This window comes from Chelonia mydas, chromosome 11 (genome assembly GCF_015237465.2).
Source record: "Chelonia mydas isolate rCheMyd1 chromosome 11, rCheMyd1.pri.v2, whole genome shotgun sequence".
In the NCBI taxonomy this organism is placed as follows: domain Eukaryota; kingdom Metazoa; phylum Chordata; order Testudines; family Cheloniidae; genus Chelonia; species Chelonia mydas.
Window position 1 is genome coordinate 2,619,786 of NC_051251.2, and position 22,839 is coordinate 2,642,624.

The window sequence follows — 22,839 nt, forward strand, 5'->3', positions numbered from 1 at the left end:
GACAGCGAGGGGCTGGGGGGGGGGTCGCCTGGCGGCCGCAGGTGAGTCCGGGTGGGCGGGGCCATGCTAAGTGCGGGGGCGGGGCTCTGGTAATCGGGGCTCGGGGCGGGGCGAGCGCGCCCCTATGTTTAGGCGCCGGCGGCGGCGGCGGGGCTCGAACTCCGGGCGCACCTCGCTCCGCGCGGCTGCCGGGGCCATGAGCAGCTACCCGCGCTCCCGGCCGATGGGCTTCAGCAGCCGCTCCCAGGGCTCGCTGCCCAGCCGCGGCTCCCCGTACCGGGCCGGCTCGGGCTTCCAGCCGGGGCTCCGCAGCTCCCCCAGCCTGAGCCGCCTCGGCCCCAGCGGCCTGTCCAGCTCCTTCCTGCTCGCCTCGCTGCCCAGCCTGGAGATCGACCCGGCGCTGCACCAGATCCGCAGCGAGGAGAAGGAGCAGATCAAGGGGCTCAACAACCAGTTCGTCTCCTTCATCGACAAGGTGCGCCGGGGCGGGCGGGCAGGGGCGAGCCGGGGGACCGGGCGTGCGAAGGCTCCTCCGGCTCCGCTCCCTTTCTGCGGGAGGAGCCGCCCTGCTGGGGCCGAGGTACAAAGACCAGCGTGAAAATGTATCCCCCGCCCTGTGCCTATGACCCAGCGCCCCCTCGGACACACGCCTGCCATGCGCTGTCCGCCTCCCTGGTACCTCGGCGGCATCCTGCAAAACACTTGCCCGTTCCCGGCTGATCGCCCGTGAAGCCCCCATGGCCTGAAAATACGGGGGTTGCAGCCGGTCGTTTCGGGTATGTCCTGTCTACACTGCATTGTGAACTCCGGTTCAGACTCCGGTTTGAGCCCGATCCTCCTGCTCTGTCCACACACACACAACTGTCAGCAGGCACTCAGGACCTGGGTCCTAGGACCCAGCCTTAGTGTGCAGTATGAAGCCTTAGCACAGGAGTTGTGAGACCCGGAGCCAGCAATTGTAACTCCGGTTTTACAGTGCAGTGTGGACGCTAACGCACAGCCTTGGGAGCACGGAGTCCAGGAGCACAGGTCTCCTAGGTCCCTGCTCACCGTGCCCTGTAGAGGTCTGAATTCCCGTCTCCAGCCGAGGGTGCAAGTTTTCATCTGTTGCTTCCCTGCTGATTTGCTGGAGTTTTATGGACAAAAACAGTTATTGTTCAAGGCAAAGCACCTGGTGGAGGCAAAATCGGGGGGGAGGGAAGAGATTCTGGGATAATTAGACTCCTCATAAATCCTTCTCCTTCGTCCCCTAGCCGGAGCGGATTGCTTTCCTCTAAACCTGTGTGCGTTTATTAGACGTGCGCTTGTTCCAAGGTAGTTACAGGAATTATGGGCGTAATCCGACAGCTCCCATTAACTCCAGTGGGCTCTGGGTCAGGTCCTAGAAAAATATTTTTGAAAAATTTAACAGTAATGTTCAGACACTGGAAATCCCAGCGAATTAGGAGCTGGCTGCACTGTTTGCCAGCCGCCTGCCACACCTCTACGCTCCGAGTAACCAGATTGGCTCTAAAACGGCAGGGAAGGGACCTCTGGCATCCCTGGTGAGAAATATTTCTAATGTCCCCTGCGGTGGTGGTGTAGCCAGGTTGGTCCCCGGATATTAGAGAGACGAGGTGGGGGAGGTCCTATCTTTTATTGGACCAATGTCTGTTGGTGAGCGAGACAAGCTTTCAAGTTTACCCAGACCAGAAGAAGAGCGTGGTGTAGCTCGAAAGCTTGTCTCGCTCACCAACAGAGGTTGGTCCAATGAAAGATCTCACCTCCCCCACCTTGTCTCTCTAATATTTCTAGTGGCAGAATCCCTCATCTGAGTTGCACCTAAAAAATGAAAACCCCTTCCCACGTAGGCACGGCCTGAGTGTTTGTTCTGTGATGTGAAACGCTTCTCCTTGGCTTTCCATATGCGCTTTGAGAGGTGTGACACCTCGAGCCCCAGATGAAAGCTGCCAGGTTAGCCGGGTGGCCTAACGGATAAACTCCTTCATTTAAGTTCCTGCCTTTGCCAGACGCCTGGTGTGACTTTAGGTGGTCGGCTCCACCTCTCTGTAGAACATCGTCAAGGCCATTTACCTGCTGCTCAGGGGTGTGTGACGCTGAGCTCATGACAACACACTGCAACCCTCAGGGGATGGAGCTGGAGAGGTGCAAATGACAGCCCATCCAGTAGTTGGAACCACACAGACGGACGTCTGTACCTGTGCACGGCCCTATGGGATTCTGCGTGGGCACAGCTGTCCCCCCTGTGGGGCCGTCTGCAGGATCACGGCCACTAGCGTTATTGTATATGCAAATCAGCAAATGTGATGACAAACGAGAATCCTATCGAATCCACTCGCTGTCCTGGGGCTCTGTTTTCAGGGCTGTGTTAACCTGGGACGTAACTGACTACTCCAGTCAGGAGAACTAAACATGACTGGGCAGATTCTGAGTTACGGACTCTTGAATATTGCGCTTGACCTTTCGCTGGTCCAGCTGAGCGTCAGCTATGCAAACGCCATGATCCAAATGTTAATTCCAGGGCCCTCGGTTTGTTGTATTTGGATTTCCGGCTGGCTCTTGGATTCCTATGTTCCTCTTTATGCCACCCGGACACGGACACACACACACACACACACCCTTAAAGCTAACTCACAGGTTGGATCCACAGCCTCTGAGGCGACACCCTTGTTTTCCTAAAGATTCGTGAAACGAAGCTGTTCAAAGATAATCCACCCACGGGGAAGTTTGTGTTTCTTAATAATAGCATGAACTTTATCTGGCCACCTGCTGTCTCTGCTGCTCTGATGAATTTGAGACTTTTTTGCTGCTTCCTGGTGGATGAAGCTCGTGGAAGGGTTTTTAAAAGAATCTGTTCTGGTTTTTCACATTAGCAATTTAGGTACCGTGCGGCAGCACCTTGTGAAATAGTAACATCACACAAGCCAAGAGTGAAAGCTGAGCCACTGGGAGGGGCTTTTCAGCCTCTGACCATCAGACCATTTGAAAACTCTGGCTTTTCTGTTTGATGCTTATTTCACTCCAATGGCTAGCAAACATGTTAGAGAAAGAAAGTCTTTGATAAAGAGTAACAACATCCCACAGATCCTCCAGCAAAACCAGGGAAGAGCAAATGTGACCTGCCAGATATTCCAAGGATCAAAAACAAGCCGGGGGGAGGGGGGGGGTCTTCTCAAAACAATAATTTTTGGGTCAGGCTTTCTTAATCCAGAATAAAGAAACCAGAGGCACAAGCCTGGTTTTTCAGACCTCCTGTGCAGATCACCTGTGAGCTGCCGTATGCCTTAGTGTAGCTTAAAAAATAAGGAAATTACCACTGGATGCAAAAAAGTAGTTCTGAGACCTGCTCAGCCTTGGGACTCTGCGACTCCTGTTCCCACCCAGCATCAATAATAAAACTCCCACTGACTCTGACACACTCTGGTTCATGCCAACCACTCCAAAGGGCTTGGTAGCAATGACCAGGCTGGCAGGGCACCTGACCCGAGCCGGGCACGAAAGGTGCTGGAACTGCTGCACCCCCTGGCTTGAAGTGGTTTCCATGATAAGCAGGGTTTACAGTTTGGTTCAATGGCTCTCCGCACCCCCACGATACAAGGTGTTCCAGCGCCCCTGGGTGAGCTGTGGCTGGCTGTGACAAAGCCACAAGGAAGTTCTGTGGAGCAGAAGCTAACCAGCCATTTGATCCCTTCGTGTGGCAGAGAACAAAAGACTCTTAATTCCCCTCTTATTCCGCAAGTTAAATGCAAATAAGAATTTCCGCAAGGCTGCTTCATTGTGAGCAAGCCCTGATCATCTGAAACACACCCTGCTGGGGATGGGACGGCCCCGACGATGGGGTACAGAGTTTAAATCACCCTCAAATCCAGCCCGTGCCTGCAGGTCATTCCCATCTGGGAGCTGTGTGGTAGCCCATATGAAATCTGTTAGTGGCGCTCAGTCCGGGTCTCATCAGACGAGTATCCACATCCCAGAGGCTATAGTAACAGAGCAGAGTGGCAGCTCCCATCCATAGAATAAATAGATCTGCAAATCCCTGCAGGAGCTGGAAACCCTACGAGGCTGTTTCCTGCCAGAGCATGTGGAAGGTAGAAGGAGCCCCATCCGTGTCCATGCACTTGGTTTTGCCAGTAGCTTCGAGGTTTCCCTCTCCAAATCCTGCATCTTAGCAGGGGGTTAGACTAGATGACCCTTGTGGTCCCTTTGAACCCTCTGGATCTCTGGTTGGCTCGTTCTCTGCTGGTCTGTCCCTCCCACCCTGGCCTCTGTCTGCTGGACTGGTCAGGACTATCTAGCAGCTGTTCCTTTTTTGGACACCGAAGGTTTCTGGATGCCACCTCCCATCATTCCACTGTCAGTGCCGGATCCAGTGGGAGGAGCTGGGGGTGTCTGCCCAGTCCCTCGGGGATTGGGTATGTGTTGAGTCACAGACCCCCGGGAGCCTACGAACCGTCTCACAGGCCAAATGCCCTCCCAGCTGCACTGTGCCCAGGAGGGACCCGGATGTGGATTAGGTTCATTCTTGTCTGTGACCTAGAAGATGGACAAACCTTAGGGCTGCAAGGTGGAGATCTCATGCAGAGTCCTGTATCGCTCCATTCCTTGGGACTGTCTTTCATTAACAGCCAGGAACCTGGTTGCTAGAGAGAGCTGCCTTTGTCGGTTGTTCCCTCTTATCCACAGGCGGATCACAGGTTTGTTCTGTGTTGGTACTCCACGATGCTCCACGACTGGGCTGCTACACGTTTGCAGTAATCCAAATAATAATGACTTCCCTTGCATTCACCACTCTGACCCGCTGGAATTGCACGCACCGGCTTGCAAACCTCCTTAACGCTCTCTCGGAAAAGGAGACACTGCATCGCCCCCTTGTGGGGGAACTGGGATCTCTGGGGTTCGATCCCTTAGTAGCCAAAGGTGGCTGGCTAATGGGTAGAGCTGTCAAAAAGTTTTGACTCTTTTATGATACTTTTTGTTCAGAATCAGAAGGAAAATTCGGAGGAGAAAAACGCTGCAAACCCCAAAACCGTGGCACGGTTTCAAATCGGCAACTTCGAAACCGAAAGCGTCGCCGTGCTTTGATCAAAACGGCCCATCTGGAAGCATGGAAAGGGAGCGGTCTCACTTGGAAACGGGGATTTGAAACATGTTCTTGTTTCGATTCCTTCGCTTGATCCGCATATAAAAACCCTTGTCAAAAATCGGCATTTCCCTGCAGGAAAAGTGGATTTTTGATGAAGCCACATTTTCCAATGGGAGAATTTGTTTTGGTTGCAAAACTTCAGCCAGCCCTGCTAACTGGCAACTGTCCTGTGTTCCTAGCTTGACCGCCTTTCCACCTGCCAAATCTGTGCATGCAGCCAGCATGTGGTCCTGCCACACAGCTCACTCGGGATGGTTTTCCAAATGTCCTGCTGCAGGAATGATCGTGTGGCCGTTCTCTGGCCTGGGTTAGACAGGAGGTCAGGCCAGACGCTCACAATGGTCCCTGCTGGCCTTGGAATCTAGGATGGGGAGGGGAAACCTGGGCCAAGGGGAAGCACTGGCTCCTGTGGATCCGCCTGGGCAGGGAGGGCAGAACCAACCTGGGCCAGGATTCACACCTTTTAGGTTCCAGGGAGTGTGGGGATTTTACGCCCGCTGCTTTGCCCATTGCAGCCATCCCCTCCTATGCATCTCCCTGGGTGAACTGATCCTCATGAGACATTTCTGAGGGACCTGCCCTGAGCCCGCAGCTGGGGATCGTCTCACTGCACAGTTACCCGCCTGGGCGACCCTGACGGGCTGAGCGAAGCGCAGGGCCCAGGACCGCTTGTTCTCTCCTCCAGGTCCGTAACCTCGAGCAGCAGAACAAAGTGCTGGAGACGCAGCTGAAGCTGCTGAAGGACAAGGACCAGTACAAGTCCAAGCTGGGGCAGATCATGGCGCGCTCCAGCCAGTCCCTGAAGCAGCAGATCGAGACGCTGAGCCAGGACAAAGGGAAGCTGCGGGCGGAGCTGGACCACATGCAGGCGCTGGTGGAGGAGCTGAAGGGCAGGTACACGCATCCGGGAGCGGGTGTCCCCATACAGCAGCGAGGGAGGAAACCATGAAAGGTGGGGTGGGAACCTAGGAAAGGAAAGGCCCTGTCAGTGAGATCCATTGGACCCATCCCCCACAACATTGGTGCTGGACAGGAAACAGCCCTGTTCTTGTGGGGCTGGGGTCTTGTCTTCTGTCCTGTCTGACCCCACAGCTGGTCTTGGCTGGGATCAGCCACCATCTGCCTCGGGAAGCCCCCAGGTCGTATTTATCCCACATACTCCTCCTCCACAGCACCTGATCTGCCCTTTCCCCTCCTCAGAACCCAGGGGGTCTGAGCCTAGAGCCTCCTTCCCAGGGAGGAGCCCAGAAATCAGGGGCCCAGCCCATAGGAGTCGTCCCCCGTGGGCCAGCCCAGTCCGGCATTCATTGACGCTTCTCCCCGAGGCCTCCCCGCTGCAGGGCAGAGACACCCCCCTGGCCCCAGATAAATTGTGGAGGATCCCAGCAATTTCTCCTCATAAGCCCCCCCTCTCGAGAGACTCCATGCCTCCACCTCCCCGAGGCTGCTGTGCAGACTGGCTGGGGCTCTCCACACTGGCCAGCGTGGCTGCTGAGCTATCGCCAGGCGGGGGAGCTAGTGAGCTGACTCAGGGCTCTTCTCCCAGGGCCTCACCGGCCTCCCACACCCTGATCTCTGAGCATCCTCAGAGCCCCACAGCCAGGGGACATGAGCCACGCCCAGGATTCGAGCCCAGAGCCCGTTGCTTGTCAGCTGGGCCTTGCTGCTCTCTGGCTTGGAGTCCGAGCATCCATCCCCATACTCCCATGGGACGGGGTCTCGGCTCGCTACGTTAAGGCCCCGTGGATGCTGCTGCACCGCCCGGCTCCCTGCACGTCCCCTCTCTCCCCAGGTACGAGGATGAGATCAACCGGCGGAACCAACTGGAGAACGAATTCGTTGTGATGAAGGAGGTGAGAAACCTCCACCTCTCCTCCCGGGGACATCTCTGCCCGGCCAGCCCCTGCTTTACCCGTACAGCCCAGCAGGACACGCCCTGCCCCCTGGGGTCCAGCTCCCCTCCCAGACAAGGGCACATGCCAAAGCAGGATCAGATGGAGAAGACTGGAGGGGACCTTCATCTTCCATTGGGAGAGGCACCAGAGATGGATGGAAGGGATCTGGGCTGAAGATCCACAGGGCATTTTCGCGGGGGGAATCAGGGGAGAACCCAGGTGTCCTGGCCAACATCCCCCTCACCCACTTGGTCCACAGAGCAGAGTGGCTACAGTGGCTGGCTGCCCAGTCCCCACACTGCAGGGATCTGTCCCCAGGGTGCACTGGGGCCCGACAGGAGCTCCTCTGCCCCACACGGAGGTGCCCTGACTGCGTCTCTCCTGTGCCTGCAGGATCTCGATGACCTGTATCTTCAGAAGGTGGATATCGAATCGAAGCTGGAGAGTATCACGGACGAAATCAACTACCTCAAGCAGCTGTATGATGAGGTGGGTGCCGGCCCATGGGCCTCTGCTGAGTCTGTTGCACAGGAAACAATGTGGGGAGACGGATATGGTCTGGAGCTGGAGCAGGGGGCGGGGCGGCCGGTTGCAATCGGGATCCAGAGGCTCTGTTTGCAGGCGGTCCCTCCTGGGGAGCCTTGGGGTGCTGCTGGCTGGGGGAGCCCATGCAAAATGCAGCCAGAGAGAGCAGAATCCAGATTCCTATCTCAATTCCTGCCCCCCCGCGCCCCCCCCCGAATTGCTTCCATCCCCCAGGAGATCCGGGAGCTGCAGTCCCAGATCCAGAACACCCAGGTGACGGTGGAGATGGATAACAGCCGGGAGCTGGAGATGAAGCAGATCGTAGACGAGGTGAAGGCCCAGTACCAGGCCATGGCAGCCAAGAGCCGCGAGGAGGCCGAACAGTGGTACAAGCACAAGGTGAGCGGCGCTCCTCCCCTGCCGTGCGTGCCTCGTGCCCGCTGAGCTGTGAGCATGCCTGACCGCGCTTCCTCATTCTCGCACGCTGCTCGCACCCCGGGCGCTCATAGGTGTGTCCCCACGTGGGCCAGCTTTCCTTCTGCACTTGCCTGTTCCCCACCCGTTCAGAGGCTCGCCTGAATGTCCAGGAGTTTGCCTCCGACCAGCTGATCCAGCCAGTCACTGGGGGGTGGGGGGAGGGAGACTTGCACAAGTCCACGTGCACGGTGAGCTTGCTGATTGCGATAGTGAACATGGACCTGGTGAGTGCACAAGCAAACTCTGTGCACGCACCTCTGGGCTTGCAGACAGGCCCATGGTTTTCTCCAGACGTGGCTCCCAAAGTGTACATGGAAGAATGAGCACCGAGACCCACCCCCCACAGGGATCAGTGAACCCCCCCATCCTCCAGGTCAGAGGCAAATTACAGTTTCTGCTGGGGAGCGGGCTTGGCGCACGGGGGCTTCCCCCACTGCTCACAGGAGCATCGGGCCGGTGGGTAGACTGGGTCGGGGTGCGGGGGTGCCCATTTTTGGGGGGCTCCTGGGCAGGGGCCCCATTGGCCCAGTGGCTAATCCGCCACTGCCCCGGGTGTGCAAGGCCAGCTGGGCACGGGAAGCAGCAGCCACATGGAGAGAGATGGGACCCAAGTGCCGACTCGTCAGCAGGGACTGATCCCGCCAGTGGCCCCCAGCGGAGGCTCGTGTGTCCTTCAGGTAGCGACAGCTTCCAGCAGGAGCTGCAGGTTGTGGGTTCACGTCCCCCAACCAGGGGCTGGGCTGCTCCCATCATCTCCCTGGTGGAGCAGGACCCTGGCTGGGCCCTGGTCACAAAGCTGGAGATAAACGTCCCAGCCCCATGCAATGGACAAGCTCCCAGGGGAAGCGGCGGGAGCCCTGGAGAACGGCCCTTAGGGAGCAGCCCTGCGCTGGTCCTGGTGGATGGGATCTAATGAGTTTGTCCCAGCTCTGCTCTCCCGGACTCCCTGCCAGTGCCTCTCTAGGGCAGGTGAGGGGCTCTGGGAGCAAGACGACTGAGGCAAGGCCTTGGCAACACCTCCCTCTCCCCCCAGTTCGACGACATGGCGACCCAGGCCCGGAAGCACAACGACGAGATGAAAAGCATCAAGGATGAGATGGCGGAGCTGAGCCGCTACGCCCAGAGGATCAATGCTGACATCGAGGCCCTGAAGAACCAGGTGAGCCCCACCTAGTGCTGCCAGCCTCTCGGACAGGGGGGCTCGGTGTGGGGCAGGGTCATGCTCCTTTTCCAGGGAGCCCCTCCTGCAACTCGGCCCGCTCCGGCCGGCTTCTCTGCTGAGGCCAGACACTGCCGGGGTGGGGAGCTGGGTTCTCTTCCCCCCTCCCACCGGGTGACCCCCTGCCTTGGTTCCCAAGGCTGCTTCTGGGGAGGGCGATGGGGCCAGGTGAAAAGGATTCTGGGGAAGCAATGGCAGGTGGCTTGGTGCAGTCGCCCCCTCCCTTCGATGGGCAGCCCAGAACGCCGCCCCCCAAGGTGACCTTGTTTCTGCCCCTGGCGCTAGCGAGCCCACCTGGAGAGTGCCATCGTGCTCGCGGAGGAGCAGGGCGAGCAGGCCGTGCGCAGCGCCAAGGACACGGTGCACGAGCTGGAGGAGGCGCTGAAGGGGGCCAAGCAGGACATGGCGCGCAAGGTGCGCGAGTACCAGCAGCTGATGAATATCAAGCTGGCCCTGGACATGGAGATCGCCACCTACCGCAAGCTTCTGGAGGGCGAGGAGAACCGGTGAGCGCTCCCCAGGGGCGGGGCGGGGGGGACCCGGCTTGGGTTCCCTGGGCAGCTTGCCAAACCCCTGTTGACCTACGGCTGGGCATGGCTGGCCTAGGGCTGGGATAGCAAGGGGGGGCTGCGGGTCGGGATTGAGGGGCACCCGCACAGCTGTGGGGGGGACAGACCCAGGGCTGGAATCATGGGGTGCGTTGGTAGAAGCCACCCGGGGCGCTGGCAAACCCTCCGCTGGAAGAGGCTAGCGGGAGGCTGGCTGGACAGGCTGCAGAAAGGGGGGGGCTCTGTGCCGGGGCAGGGGACACGTTCATCCTCCGGTTTGGTTACTAAGCTAGAGACAGTGTGACCTAATGGGCTGAACTCCTGGCCATGTGGGACCCTGGGCAAGTCACTGGCCTCCCAGCCCCCGTCTTCCCCCACCTCGCTAGTCCCACGAGTGAGCCACCCGGCTGCCTACGAGCGCTTCTCGCCCCTCTGCGCGGCAAGGGCCCATTGAGCCAGCGAAGGCAGGGGCAGGTCTCTGCCAGGTCTACGGTGGGCGAGAACCCGCCCCGCCCCTCCTGCCACACCCTGTAACACGCTCCTTTTGACGGCGCTCCTGTGTCTGATTTCTCTCTCCCAGGATGATCAGCCAAGGCCCGAACCTGCATTTCAGCACCATGGACAAACTGAGTGAGTCTCTTCCCCCAGTGCTCAGTGTCTGGCCTCTCTCCTGGCTGGAGCAGTCAGACCCTCTTCCCAGGCAGGGCCCTCTGGTGTGTGGGCCCGGGCTCTCTGCCTCCTAGCTGCCCACCTGTGCACTACCCATAGAGGAGTGGGGTCCCGGACAGCACCCCCATTGTCCGCGTGGGTTAGACCATGGGCGATGGAATAGTGCCCCAGGGCCCGGGCTAAGCAATCGGGAACATCTGCACTGGCTCCGTCTCCTAGACCTTGGGGAGCCAGTGACGGTGCTCCAGGGACCGGGGGGAACTGGGGTGAACTGGGCCCAGTGTCTTGCGCAATGGGGGGATGTGGCTGTGACTCCCAGCGGGATCACCGGGGTCCCAGCTTGGCCGCAGGGTGGGCATCTCCGAAATGTGACGAACTCGGCCCAGACAGCGGGGCCCTCGGGTCGCTGCAGCTTAGATCCATGTGGGCAGGGCCTGATGTCTTTGAACAGGCCAGCGCCCAAGTTCCCTGCAGCTGAGAATGGGGGTGGAAAGCACCAGCCGCTGTCCCTTCAGTTAGGAGCTGGCGGGGGGGGGTGGAATTTTTCATAGGTGCTGAGGTGCCTGATCTCCCTAGCTGAGACTCAGGAGAGGGCTGTCACCGGGACCAGCCACTCGACGGAGGTGATGAGACACAAACAGCCCGATCCAGTGAGGCTCCTTCCTTTGCTCAGGCTCTGGGTTTGCCCCTGAGCCGGTGTTCCAAGCCCGTCAAGCGCACCGGGGTATCTCTGTATGTAAATATATGTAAATCACAGACCTAATGCAAATTAGCCATTGTCAGTCCGCACAAGGGCGGGAACATGCTCCACCCGTCGATTTGCATGCATAAATCCTTCCCTCGGATTGGCCAGTCAATCCCAGCTTGCCCACCTCTCATTTGCTTAATCGCTTTGGGAACCAATCAAGAGCCTCTTCGTAAAACCGAATCCTCTTTGATTTCTCGATTAGAGTTCTAAACCACCCCCAACCCCTTCCTGACTTGCTTACGCAGCTGGACTCCTGTCTCCCCGAGTGGCGCTCCCCTCCCCGGGCAGGGCTGCCACGCCGCCGGGGCCCGAGCCAGCCTCCTCACCCAAGAGGCCGATCCTGATCAAGACCATCGAGACCAAGGATGGGAAGGTGCTCTCGGAGTCCAGCCACTTCTCAGAAAACTAGCCCAGCCACGAATCAGCGGAGCTGGATTTAAACCTGTGTAATGTCATGACTGGAAGTGCTTGCGGCCCAATTCTGCCCTGGGTTACAATGAAGTCACTGAGGGCAGAATTGGGCCAGGAGATTGTAAGCTCCATGGGCAGGGACCTGTTCTAATGATGCATTTGCAAAGCATTCTGCACCTCTACGGTGCTAGGGAACCCACAGAGCTGTCAGCGTTTGCCGGCAGGCTCCAGGGTTTTCTGACTAACACCTTGACCTCGTTAGCAGGGAAAACAAGAGTTAAATGGGTGCTGGTTTGCTGAGCAGCTGGCTGTTAACCCACTTAATATAAGGGAGGTGGGAACAGTTGGGGGTGGGAATTGGGACAGGCACGACTCTGTCCTAATGAATCTGACTTAGGAAGCAGACTAGTTCTGAGCTAATAGTGCAGATCCTAGGACGGGTTGGATGTTTCCTTATGAGATTTTTATCCTGCTGCAGCCAAGAGGGCAAATTCTGCAACTGCCAGGGCTGGGCAAGCAGCAGCCCCTTACCCTTCAAATAAGAAATAACTCTGGGATAGGCTGGCTTCTCTGGCGCTCATTGGAATATGCATTCCATATTATTTCTGCATTGAAACCTGGCTCAAGGGATGGGCAAAAATTGCTTGCAAGGTGCCAGATGCTGCGGGGAAGAGAAGCTGAGCTGAACAGAGTAACTGAGGTGGCCTAGTAAATATGACACACATTGTCCAGGAGGGCATATGCTAGAGCAGTGGCTCTCCAGCAGGGGTCTGGGGGGTCCTGGGGGGCCACGAGCAGGTTTGAGGGGGGGTTCCAAGCAGCACTGGCATTAGACTTGCTGGGGCCAGAGGAGAAAGCTGAAACTGCGCCACCTGGGTCTGAAGCCTGGGGCCCTGAGTCCTGCCACCCAGCGCTGAAACCAAAGCCTGAGCAACTTAGCTACACGGGGCCCCCTGTAGCATGGAGCATCAGGCAATTGCCCTGTTTGCTACCCCCTAACGCCGCCCCTGGCTTTTATATGCAGAAACCCAGCTGTTGTGCCACAGGGGGCCGTGGAGTTTTTATAGCATGTTGGGGGGGCTCAGAAAGAAAAATGTCGAGAACCGCTGGGCTAGAGTAATCTCTTCGGCTAGGTCTCCTGCATGGGTTTTGTTGTTCAGGTCGTTGCTCTGTCACTAATTTCGACAAATCACTGCTTTTCTCTGTATGTCAATTCCCCATGTGTCCCAGGGGTGTGGTGCGGGGAGGAGCTCGCTCACCCAGCTGAGTGGGGGGGGGGAAGGGGGTGTCACCGAATATCCCTGCCCCGGGGAGTTTACACTTTTTGTCAGGCACACCTGATACTTTGCACACTTTAATTTTCTCCATGGATCTCGACCATCTCCCTGCTCATGTGTGTCTGTGTAATTTTGGCCCCCGGTGCTCCTGGCGGGCTCAGCTCCCTGGAAGGAAGGGGGCTAGTAAAGAGGCACTTGTAACCATTTGTGTTCCATAGCGTATCTCTGTCAATGGCCAGCCGCCCGCTGGGGTGTTATGCAGCCAGGATTCCCTGTGCTAGCCAGCCTCTCCTCTTGAGTGAGCCTAAATAAGAGGAGAACGAAACGGCTGAAAAGAGACCAGAATAAAAATGCTCTTTGCCCCGTTTCTGCCTTTAGTCATTGCTCAGGAATGTCTGTACGAAGAGGGCAGCGGGTGGGAATTCCTGCCTTTTCACTCTTCCTTACCCACAGTTCACCTGCTTCCTGTCAGTCCAGGGGACCCCTAGCGAACCGCATCCCTGCAAACATGCAGCCAGCCAGCAGCTGTGAATTGCAGTGTGTACCCGAAACTCAGGATCCTTGCTGGCTTGGGGCATCTTCCTCGAGCAGCAGGCAGTTATGATTGTTGACACCAGCCACTAGAAGAGAGAGGACCAAACACATCCACCCACTCGGTGTTAGGCACAATATTACCCCGGAAGGATTTGCAACACCTGTGTGGACTGCAGAGGCTGGGGATGTGTAGGGACCTTGGAACTGAAGGGTATAATGGAAATCAGTGTGGCCAACTCCTGTGATTTTTTTTTTAGTGCAAATTCTGTGATTTTTCAGGTTTTCTTAAAGACCACAAATGCTGGAATCATGTTATTACCCTGAGCATCTCAGCTCTCATTTAAAAAAAATTTTTTTTAGCCTTCCTGGTTCCAGAGAAAAGCTTGCAAATGATCTAACACCAAAGCCAAATACAAAAAAACCCTGCAACATTTATTTTTCTTTAAAATCTCAGTTTTTCAGCCTGCCTCATGAGTTTTGAACATGGGGGATTGGCCGTACTGAATTGGAGTTGTGGGAAGCCAGATGCTGGGGTAAAGCAATTGCCTATATGAGAAGATGACAAGAGGATAACTAAAATGACACCAATTTTTAAAATAGGCTCCAGAGGTGATCCCGGCAATTACAGGCCATTAACCCTAACTTCAATGCCAGGAAAAATGGTTGAAACCATAGTAAAGAACAGAAATGAAGAGTCAACATAGCTTTTGTAAAGGAAAATCATGCCTCACCAGTCTATTAGAATTCTTTGAGGGGTCAACAAGCATGTGGACACAGGTGATCCAGTGGGTATAGTGTAGTTGGACTTTCAGAAAGCCTTTGACAAGATCCCTCACCAAAGGCTCTTAAGCAAAGTAAGCTGTCATGGGATAAGAGGGAAGGTCCTCTCATGGATTGGTAACTGGTTAAAGATAGGAAACCAAGGGTAGGAATAAGTTATTAGTTTTCAGGATGGAAAGAGGTAAATAGTGGTGTCCCCCAGGGGCCTATACTGGGACCAGTCCTGTTCAACATATTCATAAATGGTCTGGAAAAGGGGGTAAACAGTGAGGTGGCAAAATTTGCAGATGACACAAACCTACTCAGGATACTTAAGTCCAAAGCTGACTGCAAAGAGTTACAAAGGGATCTCACAAAACTGCGTGATTGGACAACTACATGGCAGATGAAATTCAATGCTGATCAATGCAACATCATGCACATTTGAAAATGTAATCCCAACTATCCATACAAAATGATGATAATCTACATTAGCTGTTACCACTCAAGAAAGAGATCGTGGAGGCATTGTGGATACTTCATCCACTCAGTGTGCAGCAGCAGTCAAAAAAGCTAAAAGAATGTTAGGTACCATTAGGAAAGGGATAGAGAATGAGACAAAATATCATCATGCCACTATATAAATCCATGGTACGCCCACACCTTGAATGCTGCATGCAGTTCTGGTTGCGCCGTCTCAACAACGATAGATTAGAATTGGAAAAAGTACAGAGAAGGGCAACAAAAATGATTAGGGGCATGAAACAGCTTCCCTACGAGGAGAGATTAATAAGACTGGGTCTTTTCAGCTTGGAAAAAAGATGATTAAGGGGGGATATGATAGAGGTCTATAAAATCATGACTGGAGTGGAGAGAGTGAATAAGGAAGTGTTATAGAATAATAGAATCACAGAACTGGAAGGGACCTCGAGAGATCATCTAATCCAGTCCCCTGTACTCATGGCAGGACTAAGTATTATCTAGAGCATCCCTGACAGGTGTTTGTCCAACCTGCTCTTAAAAATTCCCAATGATGGAGATCCCACAACCTCCCTGGGCAATTTATTCCAGTGCTTCACCACCCTGACAGTTAGGAAGTTTTTCCTGATGTCCAACCTAAACTGCCTTTGCTGCAATTTAAGCCCATTGCCTTTTGTCCTGTGCTCAGAGGTTAAGAACAATTTTTCTCCCTACTCTTTGTAACAACCTTTTATGTGCTTGAAAACTGTTCTCATGTCCCCTCTCCGTCTTTTCTTCTCCAGACTAAACAAACCCAATTTTTTCAATCTTCCCTCATAGGTCATGTTTTCTAGACCTTTCATCATTTTTGTTGCTCTTCTCTGGACTTTCTCCAATTTGTCCACGTCTTTCCTGAAATGTGGCGCCCAGAACTGGACCCACTACTCCAGTTGAGGCCTAATCAGCGCAGAGTAGAGCGGAAGAATTACTTCTCGTGTCTTGCTTACAACACTCCTGCTAATACAGCCCAGAATGATGTTTGCTTTTTTTGCAACAGCGTTACACTGTTGACTCATATTTAGCTTGTGATCTGCTGTGACCCCCAAATTCCTTTCTGCAGTTCTCCTTCCTAGGCAGTCATTTTCCATTTTGTATGCATGCAAGTGATTGTTCCTTCCTAAGTGGAGTATTTTGCATTTGTCCTTATTGAATTTCATCCTATTGACTTCAGCCCATTTCTCCAGTTTGTCCAGATCATTTTGAATTGTAATCCTATCTTTCAAAGCACTTGCAACCCCTCCCTGCTTGGTATCATCCACAAACTTTATAAGTGTATTCTCTATGCCATTATCTAAATCGTTGATGAAGATATTGAACAAAACCAGCCCCAGAACCGATCCCTGCAGGACCCCACTCGTTATGCCCTTCCAGCTTGACTGTGAACCACTGATAACTACTCTCTGGGAACCATTTTTCAACCAGCTGTGCACCCACCTTACAGTAGCTCCATCTAGGTTGCATTTCCCTAGTTTGTTTATGAGAAGGTCATGCGAGACCGTATCAAAAGCCTTACTAAAGTCAAGATATACCACATCTACCACTTCCCCGCATCCACAAGGCTTGTTACCCTGTCAAAGCAAGCTCTCAGGTTGGTTTGAGACCATTTGTTCTTGACAAATCCATGCTGACTGTTACTTATCACCTCATTATCTTCTAGATGTTTTCAAATTGATTGCTTAATTATTTGCTCCATTATCTTGCTGGGTACAGAAGTTAAACTGACTGGTCTGTAATTCCCCTGGTCGTCCTTATTTTTCTTTTTATAGATGGGCACTAGATTTGCCCTTTCCCAGTCTTCTGGAGTCTCTCCTGTCTTCCATTACTTTTCAAAGATAATTGCTAATGGCTCGGATATCTCCTCAGTCAGCTCCTTGAATATTCTAGGATGCATTTCGTCAGGCCCTGGTGATTTGAAGACATCGAACTTGGCTAAGTAATTTTTGACTTGTTCTTTCCCTATTTTAGACTCTGATCCTACATCATTTTCACTGGCATTCACTATGTTAGACGTCCAATCGCCATCAACCTTCTTGGTGAAAACCGAAACACAGAAATCATTAAGCACCTCTGCCATTTCCACATTTTCTATAATTGTCTTTCCCCTCTCCTACCCTGACCTTGGTCTTCCTCTTGCTTCTAATGTATTTGTAGAATATTTTCTTGTTACCCTTTATGTCTCTAGCTAGTTTGATCTCGTTTTGTGCCTTGGCCTTTCTAATTTTGTCCCTACATACTTGTGTTGTTTGTTTATATTCATCCTTTGTAATTTGACCGAGTTTCCACTTTTTGAAGGACTCTTGTTTGAGTTTTAGATCATTGAAGATCTCCTGGTGAAGCCAGGATGGTCTCTGGCCAGACTTCCTGTGTTTCCTACGCAGTGGGATAGTTTGCTCTTGTGCCCTTAATAACGTCTCTTTGAAAAACTGCCAAGTGTCTTCTATTGTTTTTCCCTTAGACTTGCTTCCCATAGGATCTTACCTCCCAGCTCCCTGAGTTTGCTCAAGTCTGCCTGCTTGAAATCCATTGTCTGTGTTGTGCTGTTCTCCCTCCTACCATTCCTTAGAATCATGAACGCGACCATTTCGTGATCACTTTCACCCAAGCTGCCTTCCACTTTCAAAATCTCAACCAGTTCCTCCCTATTTGTCAAAATCAAATCTAGACCAGCCTCCCCCCTTTCTCCACCTTTTTTACTCCTTCACAGAACACAAGAACCGGGGGGGTCACCCAATGAAATTAACAGGCAGCAGGTTTAAAACAAACCAAAGGAAGTATTTCTTCACACAACACACAGTCAACCTGTGGAACTCATTGTCAGGGGATGTTGTGAAAGCCAAAACTATAACTAGATAACTTCCTGGAGGACAGGTCCATCAATGGCTATTAGCCAGGACGGTCAGGGATGCAACCCCATGCTCTGAGTGTCCCTAGTCTGTGACTGCCAGATGCTGGGAGTGGACGACGGGAGGGATCACTCAATAATTGCCCTGTTCTCTTCGTTCCCTCTGAAGCACCTGGCATTGGCCACTGTTGGAAGACAGGACACTGGGCTGGATGGACCTTTGGTCTGACCCAGTCTGGCCGTTCTTGTGTTCTAAGATGGGGGCTGGGTACCAAATTGGGAAAGTTCTGGATGTTGGAGCTTGTTGGGTGTTGGAATAACGGGGAGAGAGGGAAGTTTGAGGTGGGGGCTAGGAAATGGTGTCCTAAGGCGCCCCCCCCCCCCCGATCTCCTCTGTTGGAAAGACAAAGTGCTGTTATCTTCTCCAACCTTCACGCGTGAGGTTCTCCAGTCTCCTTAGCAGGACAACCAGGTCCATTATGGCTCGGGCCAGGTCCCAGCTGATGGATGCTAGAGGCAGGGGCTGCAGGCTGGATGTTCTCTGATTCCCCCCCATGCGTCAAGGCTCGTTGCGTGGCTGCTCTGCGGGAGAAAATGGCTGCTTTCACCACGTGAGAATGAAGCCTGAGCCCTGGACAGTGAGCTGGAACCACCGAACTAAGAATTTAAATAGCAAGAGGCAGAAATGTAGCTGAAGCAAAGGCGGTAAAGGACCAGTGACGGGGTGGGATAGACGGGCCGTGCGTGGGGGGCAGATCAGGAGCGGGCTGTGGCTGGGCTCTGGACGATGTCAAAGAGACAGGATTTACTCTGCTGTAATCAGCCTCATTTATTATAGGAAAGGATTCGTCCGCCAGCCCCCGACTGTGTCTGACAGCAGCTCCCCGCAGCGTCCCACCCATCCCTGGGCCGTGCGGCGTGCCGGGGCAGCTGGTGCTTTTCAGAAACAAACGGGACAATTCCTTGCCCTTTAAAGGCAGTTTAGTGCTTGTGGAGGGATACGGGTGATTCGTCCCCTTTGGGGTGGGGGCGGGGGGGGGGGGGTACGTCATCAGGCCTAAGGCCAAAACACGGAAAAAAGGAGACTATCCTTCACGCGCTGACGGGCAGGAGGAAGCCAAGCCGTGTGGGCCCCCCGGTCTAGTGCGTATCCTCAGCCATGGCACATGCTGGGAGACCAGGCCCGGAATAGAACCCAGGTGTCCTGACCACAATGTCCCCTCCCATAAGGCCAGACGGAGCCGGGGAATCCGATCCTTCCTAACGCCCCCCTCCCAAAAGCCCTCTGTTGGCCAAGAGCCCAAGCTGTGACTAGGTCCTGGAGAGCAACCCCCCTTGCCCCCCCAACCCCCCTTGCCCCCCCATCCCCTCCCTCCTTCTGGTGGGAGACCCCCCCCCCTCCCCTGCCACCAGCCACCCCAACCCCTGTGCTCAGCATGTGGGTAATGAGACGAGCGAGACAGCAGATCCTGGTTTGCAGCAGACCCCTGCATCTGGGTCTCAGCCCCTAGGCTCTCCCTTCTCTGACCCTTCCCCACCAGCCTCAGCGCCCGATAACCCCAGTGAGGTGACTCGCTCCCAGTTATTGGGCTCACGGTGGAGCGGCGTCAACCTGAGTTTGTCCATCTCCCCCACCCATTGGCTTAGGCTTGCAGCAGCCCTGAAAGCAGCGCACATGGGCAACCTCAAACCTATGTGCCCATAGACATTGCTCTCAGCAGCCGGAACAGACCCCACGGCCTTCCATAACTCACGCCTCTAGCTCCAGCGCTGAGAGCATACATCCCCCGGCTTGCCGAAGTAGTACACCTTTTATACGCCACGGGTCTCAGCCACAAGATGGCCATGTCACCGCATGCACACTTAGCCAGGTACTTTACAACCAGGAGCGGATTTACCCCGAAACAGACCGTGCTGTGGCATGGGGTCCCCAACGACAGGGGCCCCAAAACATAGGCGTGGGAACTATGGGTGCAGGGGGTGCTGCAGCACCCCCTCCCCACGTTTTATGAGGGGCTCCGCTGCCACCCCATGCCCAGAGCCCCGGCTGCCGCCCCGCGCCCAGAGTCCCAGGTGCCACCCCGTGCCCAGAGCCCTGGCTGCTGCCCCACGCCCAGAGTCCCGGCTGCTGCCCCATGCCCAGAGCCCCGGCTGCTGCCCCATGCCCAGATCCCAGGTGCCACCCCACGCCCAGAGTCCCAGCTGCCGCCCCACACCCGGAGTCCCGGCTGCCACCTCACGCGCCCAGAGTCTTGGCTGCTGCCCCGCGCCCAGAGTCCCAGCTGCCACCCTTCGCCCAGAGTCTTGGCTGCTGCCCCGTGCCCAGAGTCCCGGCTGCCACCCTTCGCCCAGAGTCCCAGCTGCTGCCCTGCACCATTGTGACGTTACTGACATAACCTGTGACCATATAGATCATTGCAACCACTGTTATATTTTCACAGCAAATATTGTACAAAGGTTGTTGTTGTGTGAGGTGTCTATAAAAAGGTTATGGTTTGCTGGTTATGATTATGCTATTTGCATGTGTGTATCATTTTTGTAGTTGAAGTTATGAATATTGGCTATGGACTTGTATCTCAATGTGTTTTGATTCTAAGTAGCCCCAGTGACGCCTTTGGTCAACTTCTTGAGAAAGGACGAGTCTCAGTAAGTGCCCAATCAAGATACACTTAACTGACAATGAACTTTGGGAGAGGCCAGTCCACATCTGAGCTTTCCTGGGAACATTCAAATTAACATGTAAACACTGGCGTCAGCCTGTAAAGACCGGAGTCATGCATGGACATATGACTTTCCCATGTGACTCCAGACTCCATCTTGCTGCTGTGATTTTCCACAGGGCAGAGGATATAAAAGGCCCTGGAAACCCCCCCATTTTGTCTTCAATCCTGCTTCATACCTCTGGAGAGACTTGGCTACAAACTGAAGCTCTGAACAAAGGACTGAAGGACCCATCCCAGCTGGGGATGTTCTCCAGAGACTTGATTTGAACCTGCCGTTTATTCCATCCCTGCTGCAAGCCTGAACCAAGGACTTTGCCAATTACTGGGTGTCATTGATTCCATTTCACCAGTTCTAGCTCTCATCTGTATTTCTTTCTTTGAATGAATAAACCTTTAGATTTTAGACTCTAAAGGATTGGCAACAGCGTGATTGTGGGTAAGATCTGACTTGTACATTGACCTGGATCTGGGGCTTGGTCCTTTGGGATTGAGAGAACCTTTGTTCTTTTACTGGGGTATTGGTTTTCATAACCATCTGTCCCCATACCGAGTGGCACTGGTGGGGATACTGGGAAACTGGAGTTGCTTGTGTGACTTGTGGTTAGCCAGTGGGGTAAAACCAAAGTCCTCTCTGTCTGGCTGGTTGGATGTGCCTTAGAAGTGGAGAAACCCCAGCCTTGGGCTGTAACTGCCCTGCTCTAAGCAATTTGTCCTGAACTGGTACTCTCAGAAGTGTCCCACCAAAGCCAGCATCGTTACAGCCACTTACGTGGCTGCCAACCCGCGGCCCACACCCAGGTCTGGAGCCGCGCCTGGGGTGGACAGGGGTCTGGCTGTTAGCACCCCCACTATTAAAAATGAAAAACGGGGGAGATAAGCGAGAATGGTCCCGAGGGCTGGGGGGGCTGAAAATGAAGCTGTGCACTGAGCCCCACTGCCTCTAACTCCGTCACTGTTTACAGCGCTCACAGTGTAGGGACTGTGTACACGCAGCTGACACACAACGGCCACACAAGCCCATGCCTCACAGGGGCCAATGGGCTTCTGGCTTCTAACGTGCCACAGCGCCCCCCTCTGGGCTGGGAAAGGAACACCTCCAGAGGGTCCCACGGGGAGATCCTGAGGACGGCTGCATGGCAGTGGGGGGGGGCGGGGATGCAGGAGACCCTTTGATGGACGGCTAAGAAAGGAACCACCACCCTGCCTGGACGAGGACGCAGACTCCAGCGGGTGGGTTCGAGGCGCCCATCACAGACAGCGAGTAACTCACACTGGCTAATTAACAGCCGTCTGGACGGCTGCGTCCTTTCTCCGCGGGGGCCCTTTGCGGCTGATCTCCCTCGGCCCTCGCAACACAGGGCATTTTCCATGGGAACGCGCCCTGCGAAAGGCCGCTCGCGCCTCATCAGCTTTGCCTCCGCTGTCAGGATCAGCTGGCAAGTGCAACCGGGACAAATGCCCAGTTTGCCAAAAAAGTGGGGTGCAGAGGAACAGCTGGGGGTGCGTGTGTGTGTGTGGAATCAGCGACGTCAGCCCTGCCTGTGGATGGGGTCAGGGCTCGGGTCAGCCCCTGTGGGTGGGGCGGGGGAGGGCTCGGGCTAGCCCCACACGATGTCGCCCTATTCGAAAGCCACCTCTGGCCCACAGCTGGCTGGCGTCTGACCGGGCATGTTTAATGGAGGGAGAGCCAGTCTTGCTGAGCTGACCCCCCCCCCACGCCAGTGTAATGGCCTGGTCCATTGATACAACCCCAGCAGCGTGTTCAGAGCTGTCCGAATGTCCGGGGGAGACCCGGAGCCTGGGCTGGACGATGCAGCCTGGACACACACAGCGCTGGAGTGCAAGCGGCCAGGCCAGTCTGGCTGGGCCTGCACTGGGGGGGCGGGCAGAGACGGGCTGCTGGTGTTACAACCTCCACCTTCTGTGGATCTCGGGGGGTTGAGTGGGTCAGAGACTGGCCCCTCCACCACCACCCAGCAGCTGCTTTCCCAAAGCTCCCGCAGCAACCCCCTCTGCTCCGCGGGCAGCCTGGTGCTGAGCAGGCATGGGGAGAAAAGGCCGAGGGCACGGTAGCAGCCCCTGGGGGTTTATGGGAGTTCCCACCAGAACTATGGGGTTTTGCCAGGGGTTTATGGGAGTTTGATCTCTACTCCCCCAGTCCCACTGGGCTGCGGGAGGAACTGTGGCGAGGCTCCCAGAAGCGAGCACAGCTGCAGGTCGTGTGGACGCAGCGCAAAGCTGCGACTGACGCAGCCTGGCTTGCGCAGGGGGAGTTTACGCCAGTGCAGTCGCATGGGTTCAGTTAGCAGCAGTCCGATCCCCTGGCCCAGACGCAGCTCCAGAGAGCACCTGGGGGTCCCCCGCCCGGACAGGCGCGCAAGGCACCTCTCCCAGCAGAGAGGACAACGCCGTGCTGTGCAAGCTGCAGGCACCGACAAACCCAGGAACATTCGGCATCCCTGGTGCTTGTAAAAGCTGAGGGATGCTGTTAGGGGGCTTATTCCTTCACCCACTTACTTCCCTGGTCCTTCTGGCATGAACAGAGAGCAA

General features: G+C 55.0%; 1 protein-coding gene across 4 annotated transcripts; it reads left to right on the forward strand.

Moving 5' to 3' along the window:
• The first annotated feature begins 116 nt into the window (after positions 1–116).
• LOC102935233 (keratin, type II cytoskeletal 8) lies at positions 117–14,367 on the forward strand. Of its 4 annotated transcripts, none has more exons than XR_006284907.1 (10): positions 117–475; positions 5,829–6,037; positions 6,936–6,996; positions 7,432–7,527; positions 7,798–7,962; positions 9,074–9,199; positions 9,545–9,765; positions 10,388–10,437; positions 11,427–11,670; positions 13,726–14,367. XR_006284907.1 is itself a non-coding variant. In XM_043525411.1 (10 exons), exons 1-9 carry the CDS (start codon positions 125–127, stop codon positions 11,631–11,633), a joined length of 1,443 nt encoding a protein of 480 aa, XP_043381346.1. In that variant the 5' UTR covers positions 117–124; the 3' UTR covers positions 11,634–11,670; positions 13,726–14,367. The 4 variants fall into 4 exon arrangements, 3 of the variants coding, with proteins under 3 accessions (XP_043381346.1, XP_027678653.3, XP_037768857.2); XM_043525411.1 differs by having other exon boundaries at positions 11,470–11,670; XM_027822852.3 differs by lacking the exon at positions 13,726–14,367 and having other exon boundaries at positions 11,427–13,116.
• Positions 14,368–22,839: the final 8,472 nt, after the last annotated feature.

Excerpts from the sequence above, each read along its gene's own strand:
- LOC102935233 (XM_043525411.1), top strand. The coding sequence starts at position 125 with ATGTTTAGGCGCCGGCGGCGGCGGCGGGGCTCGAACTCCGGGCGCACC. Across the intron at positions 6,997-7,431 it reads AATTCGTTGTGATGAAGGAG|GATCTCGATGACCTGTATCT; the intron begins GTGAGAAACCTC and ends CTGTGCCTGCAG. Across the intron at positions 9,200-9,544 it reads TCGAGGCCCTGAAGAACCAG|CGAGCCCACCTGGAGAGTGC; the intron begins GTGAGCCCCACC and ends CCCTGGCGCTAG.